This window comes from Salmo salar, chromosome 01 (genome assembly GCF_965601325.2).
Source record: "Salmo salar chromosome 01, fSalSal1, whole genome shotgun sequence".
NCBI classification, from domain to species: domain Eukaryota; kingdom Metazoa; phylum Chordata; class Actinopteri; order Salmoniformes; family Salmonidae; genus Salmo; species Salmo salar.
Window position 1 is genome coordinate 96,143,039 of NC_138291.1, and position 27,354 is coordinate 96,170,392.

The following is a 27,354-nucleotide window of genomic DNA, read 5'->3' on the forward strand; positions in this document are numbered from 1 at the left end:
CTCCAGTGGGCACACGATCACCAACAATGGACAATTGAGGAGTGGAAAAACATTGCCTGATTCGACGAATCCCGGTTCCTTTTGCGTCATGCTGATGGCAGTCAGGAATTAGTGTAAGCAGCATGAGTCCCCATCCTGCCTGTTGTCAACCGTACAGGCTGGTGGCAGTGGTGTAATGGTGTGAGGAATATTTTCCTGGCACACATTAGGTCCCTTAATTCCAACTGAGCAACGTTTCAATGTCCCTAAGAATTCAGGCTGTTATGGAGGCAAAGAGGGTCTGACCCGGTACTAGATGGGTGTACCTAACAAACTGGTCCCTGAGTGTAGATAAAAACACTCGAGTAAACTGTTGGAATCATATAAATATAATAATTTCTATTGAGAAGCAAATTGGAAGGCAGCATTGTTCTTGTTTGGAACAATCTGTTGACTACATTTGACCTAACAGAACAACATGCAAGCTTATAGTGAATCTAACAGCGGGGAGGAGGAACTGAGCTACTTGAGTGACAGGGGGCGAGGCTTGTTGTGTGCAGGAAGCAACCGCAAGAGGAGAGAGGGAGAGAATTGAATTGAGCAAAATGACCTCAACTAAAAACAGACAACACACAGACACACAAAGACAGACACACAGAGACACAAACACATAGAGACAGACACATAGAGACACAGACACACAGAGACAGAGACACCACAGACACACAGAGACAGATAGACAGAGATACAGAGAGACACAGACACACAGAGACAGTACACACAGAGACAGAGACACAGAGACACAGAGATATACAGAGACAGAGACACACAGAGATAAGCGAGTCGGAGTCGGAGGCCGAGACTTCTCTGGTCTCTACTCCTCCCGTTGTGGGGTCTGAGACGCCGACGGCTCCCACCATTAGCTCTGACAAATTGAAAACCCTAGTCATTGGCGACTCCATTACCCGCAGTATTAGACTTAAAACTAATCATCCAGCGATCATACACTGTTTACCAGGGGGCAGGGCTACCGACGTTAAGGCTAATCTAAAGACGGTGCTGGCTAAAGCTAAAACTGGCGAGTGTAGAGAGTATAGAGATATTGTTATCCACGTCGGCACCAACGATGTTAGGATGAAACAGTCAGAGGTCACCAAGCGCAACATAGCTTCAGCGTGTAAATCAGCTAGAAAGATGTGTCGGCATCGATTAATTGTCTCTGGCCCCCTCCCAGTTAGGGGGAGTGATGAGCTCTACAGCAGTCTCACAACTCAATCGCTGGTTGAAAACTGTTTTCTGCCCCTCCCAAAAGATAGAATTTGTAGATAATTGGCCCTCTTTCTGGGACTCACCCACAAACAGGACCAAGCCTGGCCTGTTGAGGAGTGACGGACTCCATCCTAGCTGGAGGGGTGCTCTCATCTTATCTACGAACATAGACAGGGCTCTAACTCCTCTAGCTCCACAATGAAATAGGGTGCAGGCCAGGCAGCAGGCTGTTAGCCAGCCTGCCAGCTTAGTGGAGTCTGCCACTAGCACAGTCAGTGTAGTCAGCTCAGCTTTCCCCATTGAGACCGTGTCTGTGCCTCGATCTAGGTTGGGCAAAATTAAAAATGGCGGTGTTCGCTTTAGCAATCTCACTAGTATAAAGACCTCCTCCATTCCTGCCATTATTGAAAGAGATTGTGATACCTCACATCTCAAAATTGGGTTACTTAATGTTAGATCCCTCACTTCCAAGGCAGTTATAGTCAATGAACTAATCACTGATAATAATCTTGATGTGATTGGCCTGACTGAAACATGGCTTAAGCCTGATGAATTTACTGTGTTAAATGAGGCCTCACCCCCAGGTTACATTAGTGACCATACCCCCCGTGCATCCGGCAAAGGCGGAGGTGTTGCTAACATTTACGATAGCAAATTTCAATTTACAAAAAAAAAACCAACAATGACGTTTTCGTCTTTTGAGCTTCTAGTCATGAAATCTATGCAGCCTACTCACTCACTTTTTATAGCTACTGTTTATAGGCCTCCTGGGCCATATGCAGTGTTCCTCACTGAGTTCCCTGAATTCCTATCGGATCTTGTAGTCATAGCAGATAATATTCTAATTTTTGGTGACTTTAACATTCACATGGAAAAGTCCACAGACCCACTCCAAAAGGCTTTCGGAGCCATCATCGACTCAGTGGGTTTTGTCCAACATGTCTCTGGACCTACTCACTGCCACAGTCATACTCTGGACCTAGTTTTGTCCCATGGAATAAATGTTGTGGATCTAAATGTTTTTCCTCATAATCCTGGACTATCGGACCACCATTTTATTACGTTTGCAATTGCAACAAATAATCTGCTCAGACCCCAACCAAGGAGCATTAAAAGTCGTGCTATAAATTCTCAGACAACCCAAAGATTCCTTGATGCCCTTCCAGACTGCCTCTGCCTACCCAAGGACGTCAGAGGACAAAAATCAGTTAACCACCTAACCGAGGAACTCAATTTAACCTTGCGCAATACCCTAGATGCAGTTGCACCCCTAAAAACTAAAAACATCTGTCATAAGAAACTAGCTCCCTGGTATACAGAAAATACACGAGCTCTGAAGCAAGCTTCCAGAAAATTGGAACGGAAATGGCGCCACACCAAACTGGAAGTCTTCCGACTAGCTTGGAAAGACAGTACCGTGCAGTATCGAAGAGCCCTTACTGCTGCTCGATCATCCTATTTTTCCAACTTAATTGAGGAAAATAAGAACAATCCGAAATTTCTTTTTGATACTGTCGCAAAGCTAACTAAAAAGCAGCCTTCGCAAATGGAGGATGGCTTTCACTTCAGCAGTAATAAATTTATGAACTTCTTTGAGGAAAAGATCATGATCATTAGAAAGCAAATTACAGACTCCTCTTTAAATCTGGGTATTCCTCCAAAGCTCCATTGTCCTGAGTCTGCACAACTCTGCCAGGACCTAGGATCAAGGGAGATACTAAAGTGTTTTAGTACTATATCTCTTGACGCAATGATGAAAATAATCATGGCCTCCAAACCCTCAAGCTGCATACTGGACCCTATTCCAACTAAACTACTGAAAGAGCTGCTTCCTGTGCTTGGCCCTCCTATGTTGAACATAATAAACGGCTCTCTATCCACCGGATGTGTACCAAGCTCACTAAAAGTGGCAGTAATAAAGCCTCTCTTGAAAAAGCCGAATCTTGATCCAGAAATTATAAAAAACTATCGGCCTATATCGAATCTTCCATTCCTCTCCAAAATTTTAGAAAAAGCTGTTGCACAGCAACTGACTGCCTTCCTGAAGACAAACAATGTATACGAAACGCTTCAGTCTGGTTTTAGACCCCATCATAGCACTGAGACTGCACTTGTGAAGGTGGTAAATGACCTTTTAATGACGTCAGACCGAGGCTCTGCATCTGTCCTCGTGCTCCTAGATCTTAGTGCCGCTTTTGATACCATCGATCACCACATTCTTTTGGAGAGATTGGAAACCCAAATTGGTCTACATGGACAAGTTCTGGCCTGGTTTAGATCTTATCTGTCGGAAAGATATCAGTTTGTCTCTGTGAATGGTTTGTCCTCTGACAAATCAATTGTAAATTTCGGTGTTCCTCAAGGTTCCGTTTTAGGACCACTATTGTTTTCACTATATATTTTACCTCTTGGGGATGTCATTCGAAAACATAATGTTAAATTTCACTGCTATGCAGACGACACACAGCTGTACATTTCAATGAAACATGGTGAAGCCCCAAAATTGCCCTCGCTAGAAGCCTGTGTTTCAGACATAAAGAAGTGGATGGCTGCAAACTTTCTACTTTTAAACTCGGACAAAACAGAGATGCTTGTTCTAGGTCCCAAGAAACAAAGAGATCTTCTGTTGAATCTGACAATTAATCTGGATGGTTGTACAGTCGTCTCAAATAAAACTGTGAAGGACCTCGGCGTTACTCTGGACCCTGATCTCTCTTTTGAAGAACATATCAAGACTGTTTCAAGGACAGCTTTTTTCCATCTACGTAACATTGCAAAAATCAGAAATTTTCTGTCCAAAAATGACGCAGAAAAATTAATCCATGCTTTTGTTACTTCTAGGCTGGACTACTGCAATGCTCTACTTTCCGGCTACCCGGATAAAGCACTAAATAAACTTCAGTTAGTGCTAAATACGGCTGCTAGAATCCTGACTAGAACCAAAAAATGTGATCATATTACTCCAGTGTTAGCCTCCCTACACTGGCTTCCTGTTAAGGCAAGGGCTGATTTCAAGGTTTTACTGCTAACCTACAAAGCATTACATGGGCTTGCTCCTACCTATCTTTCCGATTTGGTCCTGCCGTACATACCTACACGTACGCTACGGTCACAAGACGCAGGCCTCCTAGTTGTCCCTAGAATTTCTAAGCAAACGGCTGGAGGTAGGGCTTTCTCCTATAGAGCTCCATTTTTATGGAATGGTCTGCCTACCAATGTGAGAGACGCAGACTCAGTCTCAACCTTTAAGTCTTTACTGAAGACTTATCTCTTCAGTAGGTCCTATGATTAAGTATAGTCTGGCCCAGGAGTGTGAAGGTGAACGGAAAGGCTGGAGCAACGAACCGCCCTTGCTGTCTCTGCCTTGCCGGTTCCCCTCTTTCCACTGGGATTCTCTGCCTCTAACCCTTTTACAGAGGCTGAGTCACTGGCCTACTGGTGTTCTTCCATGCCGTCCATGGGAGGGGTGCGTCACTTGAGTGGGTTGAGTCACTGACGTGGTCTTCCTGTCTGGGTTGGCGCCCCCCCCCCCCCCCCCCCCCTTGGGTTGTGCCATGGCGGAGATCGTTGTGGGCTATACTCGGCCTTGTCTTAGGACGGTAAGTTGGTGGTTGGAGACATCCCTCTAGTGGTGTGGGGGCTGTGCTTTGGCAAAGTGGGTGGGGTTATATCCTGCCTGTTTGGCCCTGTCCGGGGGTATCATCGGATGGGGCCACAGTGTCTTCTGATCCCTCCTGTCTCAGCCTCCAGTATTTATGCTGCAGTAGTTTATGTGTCGGGGGGCTAGGGTCAGTCTGTTACATCTGGAGTATTTCTCTTGTCTTATCCGGTGTCCTGTGTGTATTTAAATATGCTCTCTCTAATTCTCTCTTTCTCTCTTTCTGTCTTTCTCTCGGAGGACCTGAGCCCTAGGACCATGCCTCAGGACTACCTGGTATGATGACTCCTTGCTGTCCCCAGTCCACCTGGCCGTGCTGCTGCTCCAGTTTCAACTGTTCTGCCTGCGGCTATGGAACCCTGACCTGTTCAACGGACGTGCTTGTTGCACCCTCGACAACTACTATGATTATTATTATTTGACCATGCTGGTCATTTATGAACATTTTAACATTTTAACATTTTGACCATGTTCTGTTATAATATCCACCCTGCACAGCCAGAAGAGGACTGGCCACCCCTCATAGCCTGGTTCCTCTCTAGGTTTCTTCCTAGGTTTTTGGCCTTTCTAGGGAGTTTTTCCTAGGGAGTTTTTCCTAGCCACCGTGCTTCTTTCACATGCTTTGCTTGCTGTTTGGGGTTTTAGGCTGGGTTTCTGTACAGCACTTTGAGAATATCAGCTGATGTACGAAGGGCTATATAAAAATAAATTTGATTTGATTTGATTTGATTTGACACAGACACACAGAAATAGAGACACAGAGACACACAGAGACAGATACACAGAGAGACACAGACACACAGAAACAGAGACACAGAGACACACAGAGACGGAGACCCACAGAGACACAGACACACGCAGAGACAGATACACGGAGACACGGATACACAGAGACACACAGACACACAGAGACAGAGACACACAGAGACACACAGACACACAGAGACACACAGAGACAGAGACACACAGAGACAGAGACACACAGAGACAGAGACCCATACACACAGACACACAGATAAAGATAGAGACAGATACACACGAGACAGAGGCACAGACACACAGACACAGAGACACAAAGACAGATAAACAGACACACACACAGACACACAGACACACACACACACACACACACACACACACACACACACACACACACACACACACACACACACACACACACACACACACACACACACACACACACACACACACACACACACACACACACACACACACACACACACACACACACAGCTCTCTCCCACTGTAATCACCAAGATACTTCACCAGTACAGCTCTCTCCTCTCCCACTGTAATCACCAAGATATTACACCAGTACAGCTCTCTCCTCTCCCACTGTAATCACCAAGATACTACACCAGTACAGCTCTCTCCTCTCCCACTGTAATCACCAAGATACTACACCAGTACAGCTCTCTCCTCTCCGACTGTAATCACCAAGATACTACACCAGTACAGCTCTCTCCTCTCCCACTGTAATCACCAAGATACCACACCAGTACAGCTCTCTCCTCTCCCACTGTAATCACCAAGATACCACACCAGTACAGCTCTCTCCTAACCCACTGTAATCACAAGATACTACACCAGTACAGCTCTCTCCTCTCCCACTGTAATCACCAAGATACCACACCAGTACAGCTCTCTCCTCTCCCACTGTAATCACCAAGATACTACACCAGTACAGCTCTCTCCTCTCCCACTGTAATCACCAAGATACTTCACCAGTACAGCTCTCTCCTCTCCCACTGTAATCACCAAGATACTACACCAGTACAGCTCTCTCCTCTCCCACTGTAATCAACAAGATACTTCACCAGTACAGCTCTCTCCTCTCCCACTGTAATCACCAAGATACTACACCAGTACAGCTCTCTCCTCTCCCACTGTAATCACCAAGATACTACACCAGTACAGCTCTCTCCTCTCCCACTGTAATCACCAAGATACTACACCAGTACAGCTCTCTCCTCTCCCACTGTAATCACCAAGATACCACACCAGTACAGCTCTCTCCTCTCCCACTGTAATCACCAAGATACTACACCAGTACAGCTCTCTCCTCTGCCACTGTAATCACCAAGATACTACACCAGTACAGCTCTCTCCTCTCCCACTGTAATCACCAAGATACTTCACCAGAACAGCTCTCTCCTCTCCCACTGTAATCACCAAGATACTTCACCAGTACAGCTCTCTCCTCTCCTACAGTAATCACCAAGATACTACACCAGTACAGCTCTCTCCTCTCCCACTGTAATCACCAAGATACTACACCAGTACAGCTCTCTCCTCTCCCACTGTAATCACCAAGATACTACACCAGTACAGCTCTCTCCTCTCCCACTGTAATCACCAAGATACTACACAAGTACAGCTCTCTCCTCTCCCACTGTAATCACCAAGATACTACACCAGTACAGCTCTCTCCCACTGTAATCACCAAGATATTACACCAGTACAGCTCTCTCCTCTCCCACTGTAATCACCAAGATACTACACCAGTACAGCTCTCTCCTCTCCCACTGTAATCACCAAGATACTACACCAGTACAGCTCTCTCCTCTCCCACTGTAATTACCAAGATAATACACCAGTACAGCTCTCTCCTCTCCCACTGTAATCACCAAGATACTACACCAGTACAGCTCTCTCCTCTCCCACTGTAATCACCAAGATACTACACAAGTACAGTTCTCTCCTCTCCCACTGTAATCACCAAGATACCACACCAGTACAGCTCTCTCCTCTCCCACTGTAATCACCAAGATAATACACCAGTACAGCTCTCTCCTCTCCCACTGTAATCACCAAGATACTACACCAGTACAGCTCTCTCCTCTCCCACTGTAATCACCAAGATAATATACCAGTACAGCTCTCTCCTCTCCCACTGTAATCACCAAGATATTACACCAGTACAGTTCTCTCCTCTCCCACTGTAATCACCAAGATACTACACCAGTACAGCTCTCTCCTCTCCCACTGTAATCACCAAGATACTACACCAGTACAGCTCTCTCCTCTCCCACTGTAATCACCAAGATACTACACCAGTACAGCTCTCTCCTCTCCCACTGTAATCACCAAGATACTACACCAGTACAGCTCTCTCCTCTCCCACTGTAATCACCAAGATATTACACCAGTACAGTTCTCTCCTCTCCCACTGTAATCACCAAGATACTACACCAGTACAGTTCTCTCCTCTCCCACTGTAATCACCAAGATACCACACCAGTACAGCTCTCTCCTCTCCCACTGTAATCACCAAGATATTACACCAGTACAGCTCTCTCCTCTCCTACAGTAATCACCAAGATAATATACCAGTACAGCTCTCTCCTCTCCCACTGTAATCACCAAGATACTACACCAGCACAGCTCTCTCCTCTCCCACTGTAATCACCAAGATACTACACCAGTACAGCTCTCTCCTCTCCCACTGTAATCACCAAGATACTACACCAGTACAGCTCTCTCCTCTCCCACTGTAATCACCAAGATACTACACCAGTACAGCTCTCTCCTCTCCCACTGTAATCACCAAGATACTACACCAGTACAGCTCTCTCCTCTCCCACTGTAATCACCAAGATACTACACCAGTACAGCTCTCTCCTCTCCCACTGTAATCACCAAGATACCACACCAGTACAGCTCTCTCCTCTCCCACTGTAATCACCAAGATACTACACCAGTACAGCTCTCTCCTCTCCCACTGTAATCACCAAGATACTTCACCAGTACAGCTCTCTCCTCTCCCACTGTAATCACCAAGATACTACACCAGTACAGCTCTCTCCTCTCCTACAGTAATCACCAAGATAATATACCAGTACAGCTCTCTCCTCTCCCACTGTAATCACCAAGATACTACACCAGTACAGCTCTCTCCTCTCCCACTGTAATCACCAAGATACTTCACCAGTACAGCTCTCTCCTCTCCCACTGTAATCACCAAGATACTACACCAGTACAGTTCTCTCCTCTCCTACAGTAATCACCAAGATAATATACCAGTACAGCTCTCTCCTCTCCCACTGTAATCACCAAGATACTACACCAGTACAGCTCTCTCCTCTCCCACTGTAATCACCAAGATACTTCACCAGTACAGCTCTCTCCTCTCCCACTGTAATCACCAAGATATTACACCAGTACAGCTCTCTCCTCTCCCACTGTAATCACCAAGATACTACACCAGTACAGCTCTCTCCTCTCCCACTGTAATCACCAAGATACTACACCAGTACAGTTCTCTCCTCTCCCACTGTAATCACCAAGATATTACACCAGTACAGCTCTCTCCTCTCCTACAGTAATCACCAAGATACTTCACCAGTACAGCTCTCTCCTCTCCCACTGTAATCACCAAGATACTTCACCAGTACAGCTCTCTCCTCTCCCACTGTAATCACCAAGATACTACACCAGTACAGCTCTCTCCTCTCCCACTGTAATCACCAAGATACTTCACCAGTACAGCTCTCTCCTCTCCCACTGTAATCACCAAGATACTACACCAGTACAGTTCTCTCCTCTCCCACTGTAATCACCAAGATACTTCACCAGTACAGCTCTCTCCTCTCCCACTGTAATCACCAAGATACTACACCAGTACAGCTCTCTCCTCTCCCACTGTAATCACCAAGATACTACACCAGTACAGCTCTCTCCTCTCCCACTGTAATCACCAAGATACTACACCAGTACAGTTCTCTCCTCTCCCACTGTAATCACCAAGATACTACACCAGTACAGCTCTCTCCTCTCCTACAGTAATCACCAAGATATTACACCAGTACAGCTCTCTCCTCTCCCACTGTAATCACCAAGATATTACACCAGTACAGCTCTCTCCTCTCCCACTGTAATCACCAAGATACTACACCAGTACAGCTCTCTCCTCTCCCACTGTAATCACCAAGATACTACACCAGTACAGTTCTCTCCTCTCCCACTGTAATCACCAAGATATTACACCAGTACAGCTCTCTCCTCTCCTACAGTAATCACCAAGATAATACACCAGTACAGCTCTCTCCTCTCCCACTGTAATCACCAAGATATTACACCAGTACAGCTCTCTCCTCTCCCACTGTAATCACCAAGATACTACACCAGTACAGCTCTCTCCTCTCCTACAGTAATCACCAAGATATTACACCAGTACAGCTCTCTCCTCTCCCACTGTAATCTTTAAGATACTACACTAGTACAGCTCTTTCCTCTCCCACTGTAATCACCAAGATATTACACCAGTACAGTTCTCTCCTCTCCCACTGGAATCACCAAGATACTACACCATTACAGCTCTCTCCTCTCCTACAGTAATCACCAAGATATTACACCAGTACAGCTCTCTCCTCTCCCACTGTAATCACCAAGATACTACACCAGTACAGCTCTCTCCTCTCCCACTGTAATCACCAAGATACTACACCAGTACAGTTCTCTCCTCTCCCACTGTAATCACCAAGATATTACACCAGTACAGCTCTCTCCTCTCCTACAGTAATCACCAAGATATTACACCAGTACAGCTCTCTCCTCTCCCACTGTAATCACCAAGATACTACACCAGTACAGCTCTCTCCTCTCCCACTGTAATCACCAAGATAATACACCAGTACAGCTCTCTCCACTCCCACTGTAATCACCAAGATACTTCACCAGTACAGCTCTCTCCTCTCCCACTGTAATCACCAAGATACTACACCAGTACAGCTCTCTCCTCTCCCACTGTAATCACCAAGATACTACACCAGTACAGCTCTCTCCTCTCCCACTGTAATCACCAAGATATTACACCAGTACAGTTCTCTCCTCTCCCACTGTAATCACCAAGATACTACACCAGTACAGCTCTCTCCTCTCCTACAGTAATCACCAAGATATTACACCAGTACAGCTCTCTCCTCTCCCACTGTAATCACCAAGATATTACACCAGTACAGCTCTCTCCTCTCCCACTGTAATCACCAAGATACTACACCAGTACAGCTCTCTCCTCTCCCACTGTAATCACCAAGATACTACACCAGTACAGCTCTCTCCCACTGTAATCACCAAGATACTACACCAGTACAGCTCTCTCCCACTGTAATCACCAAGATACTACACCAGTACAGCTCTCTCCCACTGTAATCACCAAGATACTACTCAGCACTAGCAGTTGTCTATGGCGGAGACCATTAAGCATTAGGCCTATTAGCGAAGTCATAGAGCCTCTGTTGGTCCGCTCCTAGAAACATGGCTGCAGGGCTGTGAGCAGTAAGGTGGGAGCAGGGACTGTTTCCAGGCTAGGATTGTGTCTGTGGGGTCTTCTGTAGATGGTGCTGTATCATTCCCTGTTCAGGCAAGGCTGTAAGGTATAGGCCTAAGTATCACTCTGTTTCCTCTCCTCCCACCTGGCTAGTCAGACAGAGAGGTATCACTCTGTTTCCTCTCCTCCCCCCTGGCTAGTCAGACAGAGAGGTATCACTCTGTTTCCTCTCCCCTGGCTAGTCAGACGGAGAGGTATCATTCTGTTTCCTCTCCCCTGGTTAGTCAGACAGAGAGGTATCACTCTGTTTCCTCTCCTCCCCCCTGGCTAGTCAGACAGAGAGGTATCACTCTGTTTCCTCTCCTCCCCCCTGGCTAGTCTGACAGAGAGGTATCACTCTGTTTCCTCTCCCCTGGCTAGTCAGACAGAGAGGTATCACCATGTTTCCTCTCCTCCCCCCTGGCTAGTCAGACAGAGAGGTATCACTCTGTTTCCTCTCCTCCCCCCTGGCTAGTCAGACATAGAGGTATCACTCTGTTTCCTCTCCTCCCCCCTGGCTAGTCAGACAGAGAGGTATCACTCTGTTTCCTCTCCTCCCCCCTGGCTAGTCAGACAGAGAGGTATCACTCTGTTTCCTCTCCTCCCCCCTGGCTAGTCAGACAGAGAGGTATCATTCTGTTTCCTCTCCCCTGGCTAGTCAGACAGAGAGGTATCACTCTGTTTCCTCTCCCCTGGCTAGTCAGACAGAGAGGTATCATTCTGTTTCCTCCCCCCTGGCTAGTCAGACAGAGAGGTATCACCATGTTTCCTCTCCTCCCCCCTGGCTAGTCAGACAGAGAGGTATCACTCTGTTTCCTCTCCTCCCCCCTGGCTAGTCAGACAGAGAGGTATCATTCTGTTTCCTCTCCTACCCCTGGCTAGTCAGACAGAGAGGTATCATTCTGTTTCCTCCCCCCTGGCTAGTCAGACAGAGAGGTATCACCATGTTTCCTCTCCTCTCCCCTGGCTAGTCAGACAGAGATGTATCATTCTGTTTCCTCTCCTACCCCTGGCTAGTCAGACAGAGAGGTATCACCATGTTTCCTCTCCTCCCCCCTGGCTAGTCAGACAGAGAGGTATCACTCTGTTTCCTCTCCTCCCCCTGGCTAGTCAGACAGAGAGGTATCATTCTGTTTCCTCTCCTACCCCTGGCTAGTCAGACAGAGAGGTATCATTCTGTTTCCTCCCCCCTGGCTAGTCAGACAGAGAGGTATCACCATGTTTCCTCTCCTCTCCCCTGGCTAGTCAGACAGAGATGTATCATTCTGTTTCCTCTCCTACCCCTGGCTAGTCAGACAGAGAGGTATCACCATGTTTCCTCTCCTCCCCCCTGGCTAGTCAGACAGAGATGTATCATTCTGTTTCCTCTCCTACCCCTGGCTAGTCAGACGGAGAGGCTCACTCAGACAGTTGAATTATTCACCAGGTGAGGATGACTCAGAGCAGGGGAGGATGAAAGGATGAGGGAGTGGAGGAGAGGACGAGTGGTACTTCAGTCTGCTCCATATGAAGTACCAGGGGATCTACTCTCTACTCCACACCGTGTATGTGTGTGAGTGTGTGTCTGCCTGCATGCACGTGTGTGTGTGTTAGTGTGTGTGAATGTTGAGTGAGTGTGTGTTTGAGTGCCAGTGTGTGTGACTGTTATGTGTGAGTGTGTGTTTGTGTGCATGCTTGTGTGAATGTTGAGTGAGTGTGAGTTTGAGTGCCAGTGTGTGTGTGAGTGTGTTTGTGTGCATGTGTGTGTGTCTAAAATGAGTGGGTGTAAATGTAAGAAAGTGAACCTGCCTGTACCACCAGGTTTATCAACACCTCAAGCTAAGCTACCTCAGTTGATTCCCAAATAACACTATTACCTATCTAGGGCCCTGGTCAAAAGTAGTGCACTAAATAGGGTGACATTTGGGATCAGTGAGCTAGTCCCTTGATTTCCCTGACAGCATCAAACAACATTAAACTAAAGAAGCGAAGCATCTGGTTACCATCTGACTAGCACAACAACCCTCTAGTATAGTGCAGGAGGACGCTTCAGCATCTGGTTACCATCTGACTAGCACAACAACCCTCTAGTATAGTGCAGGAGGACGCTTCAGCATCTGGTTACCATCTGACTAGCACAACAACCCTCTAGTATAGTGCAGGAGGACGCTTCAGCATCTGGTTACCATCTGACTAGCACAACAACCCTCTATAGTATAATGCAGGAGGACGCTTCAGCATCTGGTTACCATCTGACTAGCACAACAACCCTCTAGTATAGTGCAGGAGGACACTTCAGCATCTGGTTACCATCTGACTAGCACAACAACTCTCTATAGTATAGTGTAGGAGTACACTTCAGCATCTGGTTACCATCTGACTAGCACAACAACCCTCTATAGTATAGTGCAGGAGGACACTTCAGCATCTGGTTACCATCTGACTAGCACAACAACCCTCTATAGTATAGTGCAGGAGGACACTTCAGCATCTGGTTACCATCTGACTAGCACAACAACCCTCTATAGTATATAAGCAATGTTAAGTCGTGACCATTCCTACTTTTGTGGCAGACAATTTGTTCACTCTCCCTATCTCTCTCTCTCCCCCACTCTCTCTCCCATACTCTCTCTCCCTCCTTCCCCCACACTCTCTACCTTCCTCCGCCACACTCACTCTCTCTCTCCCCCACTCTCCCCCTCTCTCTCTTTAGCTCTCTGTGAGAAGTAAGGAGTGCAAGCTACCTGATCCAGGTATATAGGGAATAGGGTAACATTTGGGATGCAGACCATGTCATGATGACAAGAGGACTAACTGAGGAGAGAGGTGTCTGTCTATGTCTATTATATCTAGACTGAGGAGAGAGGTGTCTGTCTATGTCTATTATATCTAGACTGAGGAGAGAGATGTCTGTCTATGTCTATTATATCTAGACTGAGGAGAGAGGTGTCAGTCTATGTCTATTATATCTAGACCGAGGAGAGAGGTTTCTGTCTATGTCTATTATATCTAGACTGAGGAGAGAGGTGTCTGTCTATGTCTATTATATCTAGACTGAGGAGAGAGGTGTCTGTCTATGTCTATTATATCTAGACTGAGGAGAGAGGTGTCTGTCTATGTCTATTATATCTAGACTGAGGAGAGAGGTGTCAGTCTATGTCTATTATATCTAGACCGAGGAGAGAGGTTTCTGTCTATGTCTATTATATCTAGACTGAGGAGAGAGGTGTCTGTCTATGTCTATTATATCTAGACCGAGGAGAGAGGTTTCTGTCTATGTCTGTTATATCTGCAGATTAGGCAGTTCCCTATAATGTGCCCTTTGACCAGAGCCCTATGTGCACGACAGTATATAGAGCATAGGGTATGATTTAGGACCCGTCCCTTCTGAAGGGCTATAGCATTGCTGTCTTACCTCTGAGGTCGGTCTGAGCGCGTCCTGCCCCGGTGTGTGTGTTCTGTCGGTTCATGTGCATGGACATGCTCAGCGGAGTGTGTCTCTGATCCTCCAGGTAGGCCACGTCTTCCAGCTGAGCCCAGCTGGTGGCTGAGGGTGTGTATGAAGCGGGTAGGTGGGGACAGAGCAGGAGAGGCGAGAAAGAAACTGTTAGCTTTGAATCACATACAGCATTATATTAGTTCATGCCAGCATCTTGATGCGGTTTAGCTGTCAAGCCAGGGTGAGTTAGTTCACAGTAAAGGTTAGAGATGAGGGCGGAAGGGAGGGATGCAATATGGCTGTTCCATGGAACTGTCCCCCAACCCCCTCTGATTGACTGTTCCATGGACTTGTTCCCCTCCCTCTGCGGGGCTGTTCCAGATGCCACCCAGACCCTGTGGATTAATTAACTCTGCAGACAAATATCTTATTCATGGAGAGAAAGCCTCAGACTGCTGTGTCTGAAGACCAGCTCTGCTCTGGGGCCACTGCATCTTCAATGGGATTAGAAGAGAGAGAGAGAGGTGTGTGTGTGTGTGTGTGTGTGTGTGTGTGTGTGTGTGTGTGTGTGTGTGTGTGTGTGTGTGTGTGTGTGTGTGTGTGTGTGTGTGTGTGTGTGTGTGTGTGTGTGTGTCCTTCCGTCCGTCCATCCGTCCGTCCGTCTGTCAGTCCCCAGGAACATCGCTGCTCTCTGATACACATCCAGGCTGGGCAGTAGGCCAGGCCTGAGACCTCCACAGTCCAGCCAGCTATCCCACAACGCATTTCAGAAATAAACTAAATGCTACCGTCTCCTCTAAAATGTGACGGTTGCCCAATCTCCCGCTCCCTTTATGAGGAGTATTATAGACAGAGGAACTATAGACAGAGGAACTATAGACAGAGGTATTATAGACAGAGGTATTATAGACAGAGGAACTACAGACAGAGGTATTATAGACAGAGGAACTACAGACAGAGGTATTATAGACAGAGGAACTATAGACAGAGGTATTATAGACAGAGGTCCTATAGACAGAGAAACTATAGACAGAGAAACTATAGACAGAGGTATTATAGACAGATGTATTATAGACAGATGTATTATAGACAGAGGTCCTATAGACAGAGGTATTATAAACAGAGGAACTATAGACAGAGGAACTATAGACAGAGGTATTATAGACAGAGGTATTATAGACAGAGGTATTATAGACAGAGGAACTATAGACAGAGGTATGATAGACAGAGGTATTATAGACAGAGGTATTATAGACAGAGGAACTACAGACAGAGGTATTATAGACAGAGGAACTACAGACAGGTATTATAGACAGAGGAACTATAGACAGAGGTATTATAGACAGAGATCCTATAGACAGAGGAACTATAGACAGAGGTATTATAGACAGAGGTATTATAGATAGAGGTACTATAGGCAGAGGTACTATAGACAGAGGTAGTACAAACAGAGGTACTATAGACAGAGGTACTATAGACAGAGGTATTATAGACAGAGGTATTATAGACAGAGGTACTATAGACAGAGTGATTATAGACAGAGGTATTATAGACAGAGGTACTATAGACAGAGGTACTATAGACAGAGGTATTATAGACAGATGTACTATAGACAGAGGTACTATAGACAGAGGTACTATAGACAGAGGTATTATAGACAGAGGTATTATAGACAGAGGTACTATAGACAGAGGTACTATAGACAGAGGTACTATTGACAGAGGTATTATAGACAGAGGTATTATAGACAGAGGTCCTATAGACAGAGGTCTTTTCGGCAGAGGTACTATAGACAGAGGTATTATAGACAGAGGTCCTATAGACAGAGGTCCTATAGACAGAGGTCCTTTCGGCAGAGGTACTATAGACAGAGGTACTATAGACAGAGGTATTATAGACAGAGGTATTATAGACAGAGGTATTATAGACAGAGGTACTATAGACAGAGTGATTATAGACAGAGTGATTATAGACAGAGGTACTATAGACAGAGGTACTATTGACAGAGGTATTATAGACAGAGGTATTATAGATAGAGGTACTATTGACAGTGGTATTATAGACAGAGGTCCTATAGACAGAGGTCCTTTCGGCAGAGGTACTATAGACAGAGGTATTATAGACAGAGGTCCTATAGACAGAGGTCCTTTCGGCAGAGGTACTATAGACAGAGGTACTATTGACAGAGGTATTATAGACAGAGGTATTATAGATAGAGGTACTATTGACAGTGGTATTATAGACAGAGGTCCTATAGACAGAGGTCCTTTCGGCAGAGGTACTATAGACAGAGGTATTATAGACAGAGGTCCTATAGACAGAGGTCCTTTCGGCAGAGGTACTATAGACAGAGGTACTATAGACAGAGGTATTATAGACAGAGGTATTATAGATAGAGGTACTATAGGCAGAGGTACTATAGACAGAGGTAGTACAAACAGAGGTACTATAGACAGAGGTATTATAGACAGAGGTACTATAGACAGAGGTACTATAGACAGAGGTACTATAGACAGAGGTACTATAGACAGAGGTACTATAGACAGAGGTACTATAGACAGAGGTATTATAGACAGAGGTACTATAGACAGAGGTACTATAGACAGAGGTACTATAGACAGAGGTACTATAGACAGAGGTACTATAGACAGAGGTACTATAGACAGAGGTATTATAGACAGAGGTACTATAGACAGAGGTACTATTGACAGAGGTATTATAGACAGAGGTATTATAGATAGAGGTACTATAGGCAGAGGTACTATAGACAGAGGTAGTACAAACAGAGGTACTATAGACAGAGGTATTATAGACAGAGGTACTATAGACAGAGGTACTATAGACAGAGGTACTATAGACAGAGGTACTATAGACAGAGGTATTATAGACAGAGGTATTATAGACAGAGGTACTATAGACAGAGGTACTATAGACAGAGGTATTATAGACAGAGGTATTATAGACAGAGGTCCTATAGACAGAGGTCCTATAGACAGAGGTCCTATAGACAGAGGTATTATAGACAGAGGTATTATAGACAGATGTATTATAGACAGAGGTCCTATAGACAGAGGTACTATAGACAGAGGTATTATAGTCAGAGGTACTATAGACAGAGGTCCTATAGACAGAGGTACTATAGACAGAGGTATTATAGTTAGAGGTACTATAGACAGAGGTATTATAGACAGAGGTCCTATAGACAGAGGTATTATAGACAGAGGTATTATAGACAGAGGTATTATAGACAGAGGTATTATAGACAGAGGTATTATAGACAGAGGTACTATAGACAGAGGTACTATAGACAGAGGTATTATAGACAGAGGTATTATAGACAGAGGTCCTATAGACAGAGGTACTATAGACAGAGGTATTATAGTCAGAGGTCCTATAGACAGAGGTATTATAGACAGAGGAACTATAGACAGAGGTACTATAGACAGAGGTACTATAGACAGAGGTATTATAGACAGAGGTATTATAGACAGAGGTATTATAGACAGAGGTATTATAGATGACTACGTTTCATTCATGTCAATTTTTCAATAAAAGTTTATGTTCATTTCTGTTCTACTTCCCTTAAAATACTACTGAGATCTTTAAGATGTTTTATTTCCTCCCTTCACCTCTCTCTCCTCCCTCCATCCCTCTTTCTCCTCTCTCTACCCCTCTCCCCCCTCTCCCTCCATCCCCCTCTCTCTCCTCTCCCTCATCCCTCTCTCTCTCCACCCACCCGCTTTACTCTCCCTCCATCCCTCTCTCCTCCCTCCACCCCTCTCTCTCCTCCCTCTATCCCCCTCTCTCCTCCTTCCATCCATCTCTCTCCCCTCCCTCCATCCCTCTCTCTCTCTCCTCCCTCCATCCCCCTCTCTCTCCTCCCTCCATCCATCCATCCCTCTCTCTCTCCTCCCTCCATCCATCCCTCTCTCCCTCCTCTCTCCATCCTGCTCACACTATCCCAACAGGCTTCTCTCTCATTAGGTAAAGTATCCCCCTCCCTCTCTCCTCTTTTTCCACCTCCTCCTTTCTTTCCTCTCCCTTCATCTTCTCAGAGAGTTCTCTCCTGCACTTCAAATCTCTCTCTCTCTCTCTCTCTCTCTCTCTCTCTCGCTCTCTCTCTCTCTCACTCTCTTTCTCTCTCTCTCTCTCTCTCTCTCTCTCTCTCTCTCTCTCTCTCTCTCTCTCTCATGCTCTCTTTCCATCTCTCTCTCTCTCTCTCTGATAGAAACTGTTAACACCTGGAGCTTTGATGTTCGTCTGCCGTGGTAGACCAGCCAATCCATGGCCTCCTCTTCTTTCACCTTTCTCTCATTCCTGGCAGAGTTCCTCTGTCCAGTCTGTGTTCTTTTGCCCATCTTAATCTTTTATTTTTATTGTCCAGTCTGAGATATGGCTTTTTCTTTGCAACTCTGCCTAGAAGGCCAGCATCCCGGAGTTGCCTCTTCACTGTAGACATTGAGACTGGTGTTTTAAGGTGTACTATTTAATGAAGCTGCCAGTTGAGGACTTGTGAGGCGTCTGTTTCTCAAACTAGACACTCTAATGTACTTGTGCTCTTGCTCAGTTGTGCACAGGGGCATCTCACTCCTCTTTCTATTCTGGTTAGAGACAGTTTGCGCTGTTCTGTGAAGGGAGTAGTACACAGTGTTGTACGAGATCTTGAGTTTCTTGGCAATTTCTTGCATGGAATAGCCTTCATTTCTCAGAACAAGAATAGACTGATGAGTTTCAGCAGAAAGGTCTTTGTTTCTGGACGTTTTGAGCCTGTAATCGAACCCACAAATGCTGATGCTCCAGATACTCAACTAGTCTAAAGGAGGCCAGTTTTATTGCTTCTTTAATCAGTACAACAGTTTTCAGCTGTGCTAACATAATTGCAAAAGGGTTTTCTAATGATCAATTAGCCTTTTAAAATTATAAACTTGGATTAGCTAACACAACGTGCCATTGGAACACAGGAGTGATGGTTGCTGATGATGGACCTCTGTACACCTATGTAGATATTCCATAAAAAACAGCCGTTTCCAGCTACAATAATCACGGGGCGGCAGGTAGCCTGGTGGTTAGAGCGTTGGACTAGTAACCAAAAGGTTGCAAGATCAAATCCCAAGCTGGCAAGGTAAACATCTCTCATTCTGCCTGTGAACAAGGCAGTTAACCCACTGCTCCTAGGCCTTCACTGAAAATAAGAATTTGTTCTTAACTGACTTGCCTAGTTAAATAAAGATTAAATATATATATTTTTTACAACATTAACAATGTCTATACCGTATTTCTGTTCATTTTGATGTTATTTTAATGGACAAAAAATACATGTGCTTTTCTTAAAAAAATAAGGACATTTCTAATTGACCCCAAACTTTTGAGAGGTAGTGTACGTTTCACAATATTTAGATGTAAACCTGACAGCTGGGGAAGAGATACAGTTATGTGTGTTTCCTGTCCTTCATGAGATCACCAAATTAAACACACTTGACATGACTGTCCCTTAAGTGTCCACGGACCATTACTACATTCTCAAAAATATTAATATTGTTTAATTAATCAAACTTTTGATGTCCAAGGGTCTCTCTGTGTTCCACAGTTTACATTCCAAACTCGAACACTACAGAGCATAGAGGCAGCGTATTTTATGACCGCCCATAAAACAGCCGACTACCTGCTCTCCCACTCTACTCTCCCACTCTACGAGAGAGAGCACTCTGTAGAGCGGACCCACTGATCTGGAGCGGACCCAACCTGATCCTTCAGATCGTCACAGGAGAGTTATGACAACCTGAAGGGAAGGCTCGTTAATACAGCTCATCTCCCATGAATGCCTCTGCTCTGAATAGCAAGACAATGATACAGTAAGATCAGTCAGGAATGGCAGCCTGTTATGTAACTGACATTTTTAAGATGCATTTAGCCATACTTTGGAGAATAAGCTATTTGAGGCATGCCATAATTGTCACAATTCGATATGCATATCAATTTTCTATGTAATGTTCCCTTCTCCTCAATGTGTTTTGGCTAAAAGCCTTTGAAGAAAATAACTCTGCACTCTGTTATTTACACACACATGCCAGGGAGATTTCAGAACACTTGATTTTAGACTTGCAGCCTCAACATGGAGATAAGAGTACAGAATGTGCAAAATAAACATGTTTTCCCTGGAATCAAACAAATGACTGTCATCATTCTCTTGCTCTGTTTAGAGAAACAGGGGGAGGACGGACACTTCATAAGGTCACAGTCAAGGTTAATCTGTTGGTCAACGTCAAAGGTTAGGATATATCTATAGGTTATATGTGACTTGTTTCAGGAAACTAGGCGTATGTCGCGGGTCACTACTTTACAGGAGATTCTGTTTGAATGTAAACTTTAAAAAGACATCTAAATCTTTTTTTTTGGCATCTGTAAATTCGAATAAAATTGTTAAAAAAACAGCATAGTTGGTTAAGCCACAGAAAAAGCCAGCAACCTTCCCACTACACATGATTGGCTGAGATAATGAGTGGGTGTCACGGATCCCTCCGGAACTTTTATTCGCACACCTGTCCCCTATTCCCACTGACTAGTACTTGTATAAGTGTGCCCTTCGGTTTCCATTGGGCTGTCGATTATTGTTACAATGTCTGTTGTTGTGTGTGAGTACCTGTGCTGTGTGTTTTGGGCTTTCGTGCCGTTGTGGATTGCGCAGGTGATTACGGGTATCGTCCCGTGTGATAATCATTGTGCGCGTCTGTTATTTATTCGAGGTACTCCTCGCTATTTTGTGTTGGTTTCAACCCTGTGTTTTTGTATAGTGTTTGTTTGGTCTTAGTCTCCGTGCCTTTACACGTCACACCGTAATTTGGGTACAATAAAAAATCCTATTATGCATTCCTGCGTCTGTCTCCCGAATCATTTATAACAGTGTGACAGTGGGTTGGACATGCCGAGAGATGTGTTTGGATTGGTCTGCCATATAGCACACTTCTGTCTATTTGAGCTGGTCAGCTTGTGTAGGTAATCCTGTCTAACGCGGCTTTAAAAAAAATGTATTGTGTAGAATTTTTTTTACAAAAGACTCAACTATGCAAGTATCTATTTCAGAGCACTCTCGTCTGAGTGTGCTAGATGCCAGCTAGCTGACGTTAGATGTCGCTAGTTAAAATCTGTGTGTAACATCTGTGTGATCTGTGTGTAGTAACGTTATCTCAGAATGCCATTTCGCATTGCTAATTATAGCCTAATGTTAGCTAGCTAACTAACTAACTAACTAACATTGAACCTATTCGGTTAACATTAGCTAGCTATGACAATTGGTTTGTATTTTGCTAGTACTCTATGGATTGGGATTATGTTGGTTCATTGTTTAGTTAGCTAGCGAGCTGCATGTCTAAACAAAAGACCCAAAGTTAAAGCTTACTGTTAGCTAGCTAGTTGACCGTAGATGGCTGGCTCGCTAGTTAACATTACGTTTATGATCTGTCTGTAGTAACGTTATCTATGAATGCCATTTTGCATTGCTAGTTATAGCCTAATGTTAGCTAGCTAACTAGATAACATCGAACCTATTCAATCGGTTTGTATAATGCTAGTGCTCTATGGATTAGGATTATGGTTCATTGTTAAGAAGGCATGTCTAAAAAAAAGACTCCACTTCACCAGGTGATTACATTACCGATCAAGTTAGCCAGGTGTGTCTGACCGTGATTATGGCTATCTATTGTATAATAATGCCAAAATATTTGTATCTGGAATTTGTCTTTCAGCATCAGTAAAACTCACCTGACCTCCATCAGTCATACAAGGAGGACGGTCTAAAGCCTTCCATCAAAAAGAGAGCTGGCCCAAGCAAGCACAGGTTACACCTGAAGCATGAGGACTTGTGGCGAGTGCAGCAAACTTCATCAACAACTACGCTGATGAGCTAAATAACTTCTATGCTCACTCCGAGGCAAGCAACACTGAAGCATGCATGAGAGCATTAGCTGTTCCGGACGAATGTGTAATAATGCTATCTGTAGCCGACCTTTAAACAGGTCAATATTCACAAGGCCGCAGGGCCAGACGGATTACCAGGACATGTACATGAGCATGAGCTGACACTACAGAGAGTAGTGCATATGGCCCAGTACATCACTGGGGCCAAGCTTCCTGCAATCCAGGACCTCTATATCAGGCGGTGTCAGAGGAAGGCCCTAAAAATTGTCAAAGACTCTAGCCACCCTAGTCATAGACTGTTCTCTCTGCTACCGCATGGCAAGCAGTACCGGAGCACCAAGTCGAGGTCCAAAAGGCTTCTTAACAGCTTCTACCCCCCAAGCCATAAGACTCCTGAACAGCTAATCAAAGGGCTACCCAGACCCCTCTTTTACGCTGCTGCTACTCTCTATTTTACTGCTGCTGTTCAATTATTTGTTCTATTTTTTACTTAACACTTACTGCTGCTACTCTGTTTATTATCCATGCATTGTCACTTTCTTTTTTTTTCAATCTTACATTTTCTTTACATTTTTTTTCTTCACCTGTTGTATTCGGCGCATGTGACTCACCTGCGACAGAGTTAGGGCGAGGCATGAGGCACAGAGGGGTGGAGTGAGCAGACATGCTGTCCAGGTGTCTCTCTGGGATCTTGTTGAGGCTGTAGGTGGAGGCAGCCATGTTCTCATCCACACGGTACAGGAACGAATCCATACCAGACTTCTGGCTCTGCCACAGCTTCAGGTTACTGCCCCGCGAGAAACCCCCCTCACTGTATTTACCCCCACGCTCAGCGTTCTCAGGGTAGGTAGTCAGGGTGGCTGGAAGGAAGGAAGGAACAACGTGAGTAGAGGAGAGTGGTGTGAGAATGAAGGAAGGGTGAAGGAAGGGTTGCCTTAGCCCAAGATGTACTCTTAAAACCTGTTAGGGCTAGGGGGCAGTATTGACACGGCCGGATAAAAAAACGTACCCGATTTAATCTGGTTACTACTCCTGCCCAGTAACTAGAATATGCATATAATTATTGGCTTTGGATAGAAAACACCCTAAAGTTTCTAAAACTGTTTGAATGGTGTCTGTGAGTATAACAGAACTCATATGGCAGGCAAAAACCTGAGAAGATTCCTTACAGGAAGTGCCCTCTCTGACAAGATCTTGTTCTTCTTGTCTCTGTTTATTGAAGACTGAGGATCTTTGCTGTAACGTGACACTTCCTACGGCTCCCATAGGCTCTCAGAGCCCGGGAAAAAGCTGAATGATATCGAGGCAGCCCCAGGCTGAAACACATTATCGCGTTTGGATAGTGGCCGGTCAGAGTACTCTGAGACTCAGGCTCGTGCACGAGATGTTTTTATTTTCTCTCTCTTTGTATGTATACACGCTTTCCCGGTCGGAATATTATCGCTTTTTTACGAGAAAAATGGCATAAAAATTGATTTTAAACAGCGGTTGACATGCTTCGAAGTACGGTAATGGAATATTTAGAATTTTTTTGTCACGAAATGCGCCGTGCTCGTCACCCTTCTTTACCCTTTCGGATAGTGTCTTGAACGCACGAACAAAAAGCCGCTATTTGGATATAACAATGGATTATTTGGGACCAAACCAACATTTGTTATTGAAGTAGAAGTCCTGGGAGTGCATTCTGACGAAGAACAGCAAAGGTAATAACATTTTTCTTATAGTAAATCTGACTTTGGTGAGTGCTAAACTTGCTGGGTGTCTAAATAGCTAGCCCTGTGATGCCGGGCTATCTACTTAGAATATTGCAAAATGTGCTTTCACCTGAAAAGCTATTTTAAAATCGGACATATCGAGTGCAAATAGGAGTTCTGCATCTATAATTCTTAAAATAATTGTTATGTTTTTTGTGAACGTTTATCGTGAGTAATTTAGTAAATTCACCGGAAGTGTTCGGTGGGAATGCTAGTCACATGCTAGTCACATGCTAATGTAAAAAGCTGGTTTTTGATATAAATATGAACTTGATTGAACAGACATGCATGTATTGTATAACATAATGTCCTAAGATTGTCATCTGATGAAGATCATCAAAGGTTAGTGCTGCATTTAGCTGTGGTTTGGGTTTATGTGACATTATATGCTAGCTTGAAAAATGGGTGTCTGATTATTTATGGCTGGGTACTCTGCTGACATAATCTAATGTTTTGCTTTCGTTGTAAAGCCTTTTTGAAATCGGACAGTGTGGTTAGATTAACGAGAGTCTTGTCTTTAAAAATGTGTAAAATAGTCATATGTTTGAGAAATTGAAGTAATAGCATTTGTAAGGTATTTGAATAATGCGTCACGGGATTCAACTGGCTGTTGAGTAGGTGGGACGCAAGCGCTTGCGTCCCACCTAGCCCAGAGAGGTTAAGGAGCCTAACATAGACAGTCTCTGGAAGACAAAACAGACAGACTCCATCTAAACGTGAATCGACTCTCAATTGCAATTCGGGTTCCAGAAACATTTTTTATTTTATTTTAATTTCACCTTTATTTAACCAGGTAGGCCCGTTGAGAACACGTTTTCATTTACAACTGCAACCTGGCCAAGATAAAGCAAAGCAGTACGAAACAAACAGTTACACATGGAATAAACAAACACACAGTCAATAACACAATAGAAAATCTGTATACAGTGTGTGCAAATTAAGTAAGGAGGTAAGGCTATAAATATGCCATAGTGGCCTAGTAATTACAATTTAGCAATTAACACTGGAGTGATAGATGTGCAGATGAGGATGTGCAAGTAGAAGTACTGACGTGCAAAAGAGCAGAAAAAAATAAGAATATGGGGATGAGGTAGGTAGTTGGTTGGATGGGCTATTTACAGATGGGCTGTGTACAGCTGCAGCGATCGGTAAGCTGCTCTGACAGCCGACGCTTGAAGTTAGTGAGGGAGATATAAGTCTCCAGCTTCAGTGATTTCTGCAATTTATTCCAGTCATTGGCAGCAGTGAACTGGAAGGAAAGGCAGCCAAAGGAGGTGTTGGCTTTGGGGATGAACAGTGAAATATATCTGCTGGAGCGCGTGCTACGGGTGGGTGTTGCTATGGTGACCAGTGAGCTGAGATAAGGCGGAGCTTTACCTAGCAAAGACTTATCGATGACCTGGAGCCAGTGGATTTGGAGATGAATATGTAGCGAGGACCAGCCAACGAGAGCATACAGGTCGCAGTGGTGGGTAGTATATGGGGCTTTGGTGACAAACTGGATGGCACTGTGATAGACTGCATCCAATTTGCTGAGTAGAGTGGTGGAGGCTATTTTGTAAATGACATCGCCAAAGTCAAGGATCGGCAGGATAGTCAGTTTTACGAAGGTATGTTTGGCAATATGAGTGAAGGAGGAGTTGTTGCGAAATAGGAAGCCGATTCTAGATTTAATTTTGGATTGGAGATGCTTAATATGAGTCTGGAAGGAGAGTTTACAGTCTAGCCAGACACCTAGGTATTTACAGTTGTCCACATATTCTAGTCAGAACCGTCCAGAGTAGTGATGCTAGGCGGGCAGGCGGGTGTGGGCAGCGATCGGTTGAAGAGCATGCATTTAGTTTTACTAGCGTTTAAGAGCAGTTGGAGGCCACGGAAGGAGTGTTGTATGGCATTGAAGCTCGTTTGAAGGTTTGTTAACACAGTGTCCAAAGAAGGGTCAGATGTATACAGAATGGTGTCGTCTGCATAGAGGTGGATTAAAGAATCACCCGCAGCAAGAGCGACATCATTGATATATACAGAGAAAAGAGTCGGCCCGAGAATTGAACCCTGTGGCACCCCCATAGAGACTGCCAGAGGTCCGGACAACAGGCCCTCCGATTTGACATATTGAACTCTATCTGGGAAGTAGTTAGTGAACCAGGCGAGGCAGTCATTAGAGAAACCAAGGCTGTTAAGTCTGCCGATAAGAATATGGTGATTGACAGAGTCGAAAGCCTTGGCCAGGTCGATGAAGACGGCTGCACAGTACTGTTTTTTATCGATGGTGGTTATGATATCGTTTAGGACCTTGAGTGTGGCTGAGGTGCACCCGTGACCAGCTGGGAAACCAGATTGCATAGCGGAGAAGGTACGGTGGGATTCGAGATGGTCGGTGATCTGTTTGTTCACTTGGCTTTTGAAGACTTTAGAAAGGCAGGGCAGGATATAGGTCTGTAACATAAAGCCTTTAACTTTCATATTACATCCAAATAATTTCACAAATGCAAAAAACACACTTACTGTACTACGGTTTAACAGGTTTTATCACAATTTTAGCCGATAGTATATTTCAGTGACAACAAGTTTCTGGTGGCCTTCTTCCATTACACATAGGTGTTCGGAAAATGCTACTGTAGATAGCTAATTAACACAGGTCGTCCCTCTGTCTTCCTTCTGTCTTCAGTAAACATGCACTGTAACATGGAGATATGGCCATGTGGGAACACTAACCCTATAAAGGTGTTTAACGTTTTGTTTTCTAGAAAATTAATACTTGCTAATATGAAAGATAAGGTCCTTATGCTTCCAAAACCGTAATGCAAGTGTTGTATGTTAATGTTCAGACCCCTTCGTCCAATGACTCTTATGTGTAATGTAATGGAACTGAGAGATATGATCAAGGGCTAGAGTTGCCTTTGCTACGACCATGCTCAATGACCCAACAACACAACCAGTCATGTAAATGTCTGTAGTATTCTGCACATGAACAGCTATCCGACTGATATTCTGTTCTCTGATATACTGTGTCCTGTTTTCTCTAATGAATAAA

The 27,354-nt window shown here is 44.7% G+C and overlaps 1 protein-coding gene across 1 annotated transcript in view; it reads right to left on the bottom strand.

Moving 5' to 3' along the window:
* The window catches only part of LOC106610487 (protein TANC2-like), a gene marked incomplete at its 5' end in the record, with an annotated part of 120,141 nt that overhangs the window by 49,512 nt on the left and 43,275 nt on the right, over nucleotides 1-27,354 (bottom strand). Inside the window, 2 exons of the mRNA XM_045724542.2 lie at nucleotides 14,629-14,760; nucleotides 23,178-23,426. Coding sequence (XP_045580498.2) covers nucleotides 14,629-14,760; nucleotides 23,178-23,426 — 381 coding nt within the window. The remainder of the gene's footprint in view (nucleotides 1-14,628; nucleotides 14,761-23,177; nucleotides 23,427-27,354) is intronic.